This window comes from Myotis brandtii, unplaced genomic scaffold (assembly GCF_000412655.1).
Source record: "Myotis brandtii unplaced genomic scaffold, ASM41265v1 scaffold802, whole genome shotgun sequence".
Taxonomy (NCBI): domain Eukaryota; kingdom Metazoa; phylum Chordata; class Mammalia; order Chiroptera; family Vespertilionidae; genus Myotis; species Myotis brandtii.
In genome coordinates, this window is record NW_005371230.1 from 1,395,493 (window position 1) to 1,405,016 (window position 9,524).

At 47.2% G+C, this 9,524-nt stretch overlaps 1 protein-coding gene across 1 annotated transcript in view; it reads right to left on the minus strand.

Annotated features, from left to right (window-relative positions):
- WWC2 (WW and C2 domain containing 2) overlaps nt 1-9,524 on the minus strand; it is an 80,419-nt gene that overhangs the window by 43,832 nt on the left and 27,063 nt on the right. The window contains exons 3-5 of the mRNA XM_014531410.1: nt 8,258-8,461; nt 7,415-7,491; nt 850-929 (exon numbers count right to left, since the gene is read on the minus strand). Of these exons, the coding sequence (XP_014386896.1) occupies nt 850-929; nt 7,415-7,491; nt 8,258-8,461 (361 nt within the window). The remainder of the gene's footprint in view (nt 1-849; nt 930-7,414; nt 7,492-8,257; nt 8,462-9,524) is intronic.

Genomic DNA, 9,524 nt, shown 5'->3' on the forward strand with positions numbered 1-9,524 from the left:
ACCGGGAGGCCCTGTGGGTAGAGGCTGGGAGAGATGGGAGGTCTTGGGGGCCTGTCAGGGTCTAGCTAGGCCGGCCTCGGCAGCAGGGGAAACAGTGGCTTCCGGGGCTGGGAATGGGCATGGATTTCCGGTTCCTGCACCCTGTGTCTCATCTCATCCTTTAACCCGCGAAGGGCCTAGGAAGGACGAGGGCACTGGGCAGTGGGGAACTCCTCACCTCCTGTGCTGACAGTCCCTGCTCCCTGAGCTCAGCCCCGGGGAGACTCCAGGCCACGCCCGAGTGAGGGGGGCAGAGGCACCTCCAGCCCGGCCGGAGCCCCGGGGATGCGCGCAGGGCAGCCTGGAGGAGAATGTGGGGGGCACGGCCCTGCTAGTCTCTCAGCTCCACACCTCAGCCCTGGAGCAGCCCGCAGGCACCAGGAGATCCCTTGGGTCTCCAGTGAGCAATAAAAACTTTAGCCCTTTTCAAAGGACATAGATTTCCCCGAGTGCCTAGGTTGTTGGTTGATTTTGTTTCTCGGTGCAGAGGCGCAGGGCGGCCTGGAGGAGAATGTGGGGGGCACGGCCCTGCTCGTCTCTCAGCTCCACACCTCAGCCCTGGAGCAGCCCGCAGGCACCAGGAGATCCCTTGGGTCTCCAGTGAGCAATAAAAACTTTAGCCCTTTTCAAAGGACATAGATTTCCCCGAGTGCCTAGGTTGTTGGTTGATTTTGTTTCTCGGTGCAGAGCTCTGAGCTGTGACCTGTGTTTCCCTGAGAAATGTCATGTGGGGTCTGCACTTGCGTTTCCTTTGCATGAACTAGGGGGCTGGGAGTTACCCCGAGGCCAGCGTCGGGGCGTTATACTCACTGCTGCAGGGTCTCGAAGCCTTGTTCCTTATAGAGCAGTTCCTGCTTCATCTGAGAGAGCTCCCGCTTCAGCTTTTTAACCTTTTGTGAGAAATCAATGTAAATACGCATGTTTGTAAATAATTAGCAACACTGTTTTAAAAGATAACCCATTAGTAAACTATTAAACACATGAACACAGCCTTAGTTGAACATTCACTCTGCTAGTTTCTCCTGGACATAAGTTCTGTGCCCGGCAGATTAATTATGTATAAATCATCAGTGGTGGGCATTCCTGCTGATATTAGTCCTCAGCATCTTATTTAGCAGCTTTCCTATGAGCGCGACATCACCAGTCTCCAGTTGGTGATAAACAGCCAGGAAGGGAGAGCCGGGGCTGTAAACCGAGGCATCGCTAACTCTAGTTGCTTGGATGTCTCCTGCCCAGGCTCCAGGACCTCTGGCCACGCCTCTGCCTCTCAGACACGCCAGCAGTGGCGCCTCAGGGCTCCCGCACATGCTGTTCCCTCTGCTGGAGCGCTGTCCCCTCAGACAGCCAGTTGCTGACCCCTTGCCACTCAGGTCTCAGCCACACTTCACCTTTCCTAGCCACCCCCTCATGCGCTACTCTGTTTTGTTCAGCTCACAGCATTTTTCAAAAGCTACACTTTTCTGTGCCCTGGTTTACTGCCTCCCCGTGGGAAAGGCCGCCGCAGACACAGCTGTAGTCCAAGCTTCCAGAGCACGACCAGGCTAACAAATATTTGATGTCAAACTGATAAAAAGTATTCTTTTTCCTCCTGCCAAATACATGCCTTGGTCATAACAACACTGAGATCTGGTGGGTCAGAAACGCAGCAGCAGCCTGGGGTGGTCAGGCCAGTGGTCTCCACCGGCCGGCAAGCTTGTCTCTAGGCTAAGGCACAGCCTGAGTCTCAGGCGCAGCCTGTTACACATCATTTCCATGTGCTTTTGGGCTTTTATTTCCTGTTCATTCTACCGATTCCACAAATATTTATTGACTCTCCACTAGGTGCCAGGTCTTGGGTCTGTTGTGTGAACAGAACAGACACAATCTTGACCTTCAATGGTCTTTAAAACAAACAAACAAAACTTTATAATTGTCTGAACTTTCATGGCTGCTTTCGGTGTCTTTTTTTAAAATTTTATTTTTTCCAACAAACTTTCCCCCCCTCCCTTTGCCCTCTTCCACCTCCCACTGCCATCCCCGCCATCACCACACTGATGTCCATGTCCATGACTTCTCTCTCCCTGTTCTGTTCTCACCCCCCTCACTGGTCTAGAACCATGGGGCAGCCAGACACCGAGCAAGATCACCCAGTGAGATGAATCTCACCAACTACCACAGGGACATAGAGGGAACGTTCAGGACACAGAGGGGCTTGGGCCCTGATGTGGTCTGAGGTCCCAGACAAAGCCTGCTGAGGAAGTGATGGTTAGGCTGAGGCTCGGTGGGCCTGCACGTGGTGGGAAGGGTTCTCAGAAGGTAGAGCTTGGGGACAAACCCTCGTCCGGGGCAGGGGGAGCTCAGCAAACCTCTGGGGTCCCAGAGGCGGCGTGTGACATGAGACGGGACTGGAAAAGGAGGCCTGGTTCACAGGGCTTGCAGCCATGTGAAGGATTTCTACTCTCATCCTAAGAACAGTAAGAATCAAGGAGGAATCTTAGAGGATGATCTGCTTAAGATTTTAGAAGGTCACTGTGAGGACTGGTGAGCGGACCAGAGGGGCCAGGCACCAGCACTGGGGGTTGGCGCACGGGCAGTGCCATAGAGGCAGAGCCCAGAGGAAGAACATCGTGGATGTAGACCAACAGGACGTGGTGATGGACCAGGTGTGGCGGGTGGGGGAGAAGATGTGGCAGAGGTCACGTCCAAGGTCTTGACTTGCCAGCTGGGTGCACGAAGGTGCTTTCCTGAAGACTGGGACCAGATCCGGGGGAAAGATCAGGGATTTTCTTTAAGATACTTCCCGGAGACCCACGAGACTTCAAAGGCAACTGGAACAGGTGGACTTGATGCTCACAAGCAGTGTCTGGACTAGAGATATGACACTGAGGACTTCACTGCTACTACGCAGAGCAGAGAGCAGTTTAGATCCGGCAGGATTTTTTAAAAACGACAATTATAACAGTTTTAGTTATAATGACATCACTGTGCTTGTAAGATCCAAGACAAACTGGGATTGTAGCAAAATGACCTAAACAAATCTATGGCCCTTATTTTAGTTTAGGAACGTCATTACTCCTAGACCCCACCCCAGCGGAAGACATGAAGAGCCCACAGCCCTGGAGCCTGTTGTCTCCCCTGACGTACTAGACTTTCTGCAGCCCCAGCCAACCATCTAATTGCCCAGACCTTTCCTCAGGAATCAAACCTCACAGCCCAGAACACTGAAGTGGAGGTAAGAGAGCCTGACTTTTCACACCCCCTGCTTCCATGCTGACTACACTGAAGCAACTGGCATTTCAAATTGATTTTCAAGCTGCTTCTGAAAGCCAGGAAGTTGTGTGATTAAGTGTGATACCGTCTCTGACAATCCTAGTGTAACAAGTTTTACTTCAGAAGAAGGAGAAAGAAGATGACAAAGAAGGAAAGAGTACATTCCAGAAACGTGGGATCCTGGAAGGCTCCCGAGACAGGCAGGTTTCCTAAGTCTGCCCGACAGCGAACCCTGCAACAGTAAAGCCGGGGTGAGCAGACGGCCTTTTGCTGATGACCTCCTCCCTCTGCACCCTTTCTCTACGGTCTTGCCAGGGCCCCTCAGCAGGCCAGCACAGGGCCCCTGCCACCTGCTCCTCAAAGAGCCTTCTCTTCCCTTGCGTCCACATCACCTTCAACAGAAACACCCTCACCTTGAACAGAAACGAGACATCAGCTCGACAGTCACAGGATTGATAATGAAGACATTTCTGCCCTGACTAAGGAATAGAGGCAAATAGAATCCCAGGTACTCTCAGAGCCACCTGTGATGACTAATGAATGAATTCAGTCATCAACAACAGAAAGGAAAAAAAAAACACCCACAAAGCCAATGAGAAACATTATGTGAAACATTTATGAGATATGCTACTTGAGGTACAAATAATAAAAACATGGAAAGTCAATGCTAGATTTCCGCAATTCAAATAAAACAGTCCGTTCCCATAGGACTCAGCATGGCCTAGAGGGCGGCATCCTTTGTAAGTGCTCCACGTGCACCTGAGAATAACACGTATTTTGTTATTTTGAGGTGGCATGTTCTACACATGTTCATTTCATTAGGTTGGTTGATGATATTGTTCACAATTTCAACAACTGTGCTGATTTTGTCTGTATATCCTATCGATTACGGAGAGAGGAGTGTTGATATATCCAACTATAATTGTAAATTTGTAGTTCTCCTTTCAGTTCTATTGGTCTTTTTCAGATATTTAAAGCTCTGCTATTCTATGTATAACACTTTAGGGTTATGGGTGTATATCATTATGTCCTTCGATGAACTGACTTATTAGTAGAAAATTTCTAGTAATATCCTTGTTCTAAAGTTTACTTTGATATTAATACGTCAAGTGCAACTTTCCTTGCATTTGTATTTTCATAGTATATCTTTTTCATTCATTTAATTTTCAACCTATCTGGGTATTTATATTTAAAGTAGATCTGTTATAGCCATCATAGAGTTGGTTCTTATCTTAACCATTCTGATAATCTCTACCTTTTAATTGAAGCATTTAGACCATTTATATTTAGTGTAATTATTGACATAGTTGGTTTTAAATCTTACTATCTTTATTTTCTAATTGTCACATATGTTCTTTTATACTTTCTACTTCTATTCCTGCCTCCTTTTGTATTGACTAACATTTTTAAAAATTCCATTTTATCTTCACTATTGGTAATATCTCTATATTTTCTTAGTAGTTATTCTAGGGCAGGGATCATTAAGTGATAGCTTGTGGGTCAAATCCACTCTATGGCCTAATTTTTTTTTTTTTTCAGTTGATCAGCAGCCTAGCCAGGATCTCTAGCCAGGATCTCCAGCCAAATTCTGTCTAGGTTCTTTTGCCATGTTCTCTTGCTAGGTTCTCCAGCCAGGTTCTTATGGCCTAATTTTTTATGGCTCATGAATTAAGAATGGTTTTCATGTGTTTACTACTTTTCTCAGAAAGGTGAAAAGAAAAACCTATGACAGAAACTATATGTAACCTGCTAAACCAGTTTTCTGTTGCTACAGAACAAAATATCAGAAAATTAGCAGCTTAAAATAACACTCATTTAATAGATCACAAGAAAGGTCTGGCTGGTTCTCTGTTCAAGGTACCCAAAAACTGAAACTGAGGTGTCGGCCAGGCCGAGCGCTCACGTGGGGGTCACGGGGAAAATCCGCTCTCAGCTACATTCTGGCTGTTGGCGGAATTCAGTTCCTGTGGGTCCAGGTGGGACTGAGATTCGGTTTCCTTCCTGGCAAGTAGCGCAGGTCCCTCTCAGGGCCTTTTCCTGTGGGTATATCCACCTTCAATACAGAAACCATGCCCTGGATGCTCCTTGCACTTTGAACATCTGGCTTCCTCCTCTCCAATCAGCTACAGAAACGCTGGCTTTTTGTTTTGTTTTGTTTTTGTTAATCCTCACCGGAGGATATTCCTTCCATGGGTTTCAGAGAGCACAAGCCCTGACTGAGTTAAATTGTACGTCCCGGGCCTGTTTTCCTACAAGAAGCAAAACTTGGCTCTGAAGGATGACAAGATCATCCCAAACCTTAAATCATCTTTATGTGTTGTCATACATAAGGCTCTTACTACAAACTAAGCAGCTGTCAGAGGTCAAATATTGACCCCAAATCAAAACCATTCTTCAGACCATATTGAAGAATCCAACCTATAAGAAACCTAGGTATTATCCTAATCAAGACATGAAACTGAAAAAGTAAGTGTGATTATTTTCTTAAAAAAATTATATATCAATGTTCAGAATTTGGGCAAGTATCCAAACAATTAAATAGAAATTTTAGAACTAAAAAATATGCAGTGGAATGAAGCTGAAATCAATAATGAAAGATTATTCCCAACTATTTAAAAATTAAGCAGACTCTAATCATAAAGAAGTTACAAAAGTTAGTAAATATTTTGAACTGATTGATAAAAACACAAAATTCAAAAACGAGGAGTTGCAGGCAAGGGCCATGCGCAGAAAGTCATCTAGAGCTTTAAAAACAAATGTTAGAAAGTAAGAAAGTCCCAAATCATTTGTAAGTATTTGCTAAAGTGAAAGCTATAAATATTTTTTGACACAGCAATTTCATTCCTAGTTGCATAATTAAGAAAAATGTGCACATATGTGCCCCAAAGGGCATGTATAGGAGACATGTACGTTAAGGCACAGTTTTTAATGACCAGAAATTGGAATAAGCAGTAATGTACATCAATAGAAGAGAAAGAATTTATGATATGTACCCCAAGGTGGAATGCTTTACAGCAATGAAAGTTTATGTGAATGAATCTCAAAGTGTTGCTGAGCAAAAGAAGCCATCAAATAATATATATGGTGGCATTCCAGTTTCACAACGTTCAAAGCAGCCAGAAAACTGACCTACAGTGTTGATGGGTCAGATCCTTCAGAGAGAAGGAGGATGGCCATGAGGGGCTTCCATGGGGCCTTGGGGGTCATGGCAGTAATCTATCTCAGGACATAGGTAATGGTTACATGGATTTATGGATGTGGTGAACAGTGTTTATGACTCTAAAAGTCAAAGATGAACAAACTCTGGCCTTAACAGCAGTTTGGTCAAAAAGATTCGGGGTAAAGATGGGGACACACCCATGAGAAGTGTTGACTAGTCAGTTCTAGAAAGAAGCGACTGGTGACGGAAGATGGGCATCTTTAAATATTGGGACATCTGATGAAAGGGCAGCAAGGCTCAGCTCCGGAAGTCACGTCAGCACGATAAGGGAAGGGAAGTTACCGAGACTCCAGTTTTGATTCGATGTACTAACTGCCAATCATAAAACTGCCCGACAATGGAACGCACTGGGTCTCAGGAGGAAGGACATCCCAACCACAGGAAGAGTTCCAACAAAGGCGGAAGGAAACACCAGCCGTCGGGGGTACGTGGAGGAGGCTCCTGCACTGGATGGACAAGGCAGGCGACCACGAACGCCTTTCCCACCTTCAGCGTCTACGCGGATGCTCCACGTATAGGGTGTCCCAAAATTCACGCAAGATTTGAATTTTGGGTGAGCATTAACAACAACAACAAAAAATAAAAGCCTAATTTTACTTGGTTTATTGAATCAGATTCTAATATCTGTTGCCCTTTGATTTCAATCCCTTCAATTTGATAAGCATTACCAAGTACCAATTATGGCCCAGGAGCAGGGACAATGAAGACCAATGAAGACCACGGCTTTGCATATGTGCCAGCAAAGCCGGCCATTTACCCGATGTGCTATTCTATACATAACCCTATACTGTATATTTTATGAATCAATAAAAAATTTACAATTTTTAATTATAAACCTGTGTTTTCTATCAAAATTACTTCTTGTGTAAATTTTGGGAATTCTAGAACCACAATAAAACATCTTACCCTCAATCGCGTGGTGGAGATCTCCGCTTTCAAAATGTCAGGATCGTACTTAGTACTCGAGGAGGATCCTGAGAACACTTTCCAAAGAGAGAAGAGAAAAGCAAGGCTACATAACCAGTTCTCAGCTCAGAATTTACAAACTCTAAGAACAGGAGTCACGTGCTGCTACAGGTACTTACTTACTTTATCATTTCGTTATTGTCATGCATCAGACACCTAAATATAAAAAGTAATCTTCAAACCTTCATAATTTAAAAATAAAGCCTCAAGAAAGACACATGTCACAAAGACCCCGGTACTTCGTTTTCTTCTGGGTTTACCCGAGTGAATAAAATCTTAGCGGTCCCGGTGGCACATAACAGTTTACCAGGCTCATATTACCCAGAAAGCCACCATTTCAGGGGACTTCTGAGTCCACGGTGCTGCTGCTTTCAGCACGGCCAGCCCAGGTGCCCCGTTCTGGAGATGAGGGAGAGCTAAGTCAACGCGGTGGCCAAGGGACACGTCATTCCAGCTAAGGGCTCCAGTTCCTCCCACTACAGATAGTATAAGAGTAGCAACAGGGCTGCTGACTAGCCTTCATCTGAAAGGGTAAAACTAACTCAGAAATAAATAGAAGGCCAGCAGGCAGAGGGGGGGCAGAAACAGACAGGATACGTGATCCCCAGAGGAGACTTCATCTGGAATGTGGCCGAGGGGCCTTACTGACGAGTCTGCAGTGTGCCCGCCCCACTCCCCGCCGAGAGGGAACAGGCCCCCAGAGGAAGCCCCACAGCGCCCCAGTGGCCCCCCATCAGCTACCGTTTGGCCCCCGATTCCCGTGAGCAGCCACACTGCACTTACAGCTTGTGTGGGAGCTTGACTTCTCCTTATAGGCGTCATTCAATCGCACGTATTCATCGAGGGCCAGGGCCAGCCTCTGCTCCTTCACGTGGTACAGCTCCTTCTGCGTCCGCAGGGCGTCCTGTGCCACCGAGAGGTAGTCCTTGAGCATCTTCTCCTGCTCCCCCCTCCATTGCTTCCTGGGGTCTTCAATCTGTGTGGTTTCTGAAAGCACATTGGGTGGGTCATTTTTTAGCACCTAATTATGCTTTATTATTATTATTATTATTTAAGCTTTTTAAAAAATGGCTAGCTGCACTCAGGGGGGTCCCTCAGCCCAGCCTGTGTATATGCGAAGGGACTGCTACAGGAATTGGACACAGTTTTTGTTTAATTTTGCCCAGTCCCTCCCCACCGGCCTCGCCTTTCAGGTCCCTGTCTACAGTTTATTGTCCCTGTGAATCCATCAGACACAACTGCCACAGTAAAAGCACCCACAGCGGAGATGGGGTCCTCCCTCTCAGAGTTCCCCGGCTCCCAGTCCCTAGGAAGAAAAAGCCATCTGTGCCAGCATTCACGGCCCTGCATGGCCCGAACCCGCCCACCTTCCCAGGCACACGCTTCCACGCACACACGCGCTTCCACACACACACACACACACGCTTCCACGCACACACGTGCTTCCACACACACACGTGCTTCCACGCGCACACACACTTCCACGCACAATGCCACGCTGCCTCCAATCAGCGCTGCTCAGGGTCCGCTCTGCAGACCAGCGCCCGGCTCTTAACAGCCATGTGTCCACAGCGATGAGTATAGGCACCAAGAGGGAAATTTTAAACATTTTATACAGTTACTGTATGTCTGTTGACTCTAATAATACTGGGGCTTACAGTTTGTATTTCCTTCCCCGACCCAGTTTTCAAATAATTTTTATTGTATTTTACAAAAACAGTCATTCCACAGTGGCTTAGAAATGTAAATGCGAACAAAGGCGAAAACCCTGGGCCAGTCCGAGGCGAACACGGGAGGCACGGCTCTGGCTTCCACCCCTCCACGCTCTAGAGTCACCCAGAGAGCGCTCAACCCCGGCAGTGGGAGTGCCTGCGGGTGGAGCCCCGGCCAGGGCGGCTTCCGAGCCCCCAGAGATTCCATGAGCAGCCGAGGCTGAGCGCCGTGCTCTGCCCAGCTGGCACACTGCTCCGCCAGGAAACCACTCCGACTTCCCCACCGAAACCTGCTCGCACTCTCCTCCCCGCCTCCCTGACTCCCCCGTGAACCGCAG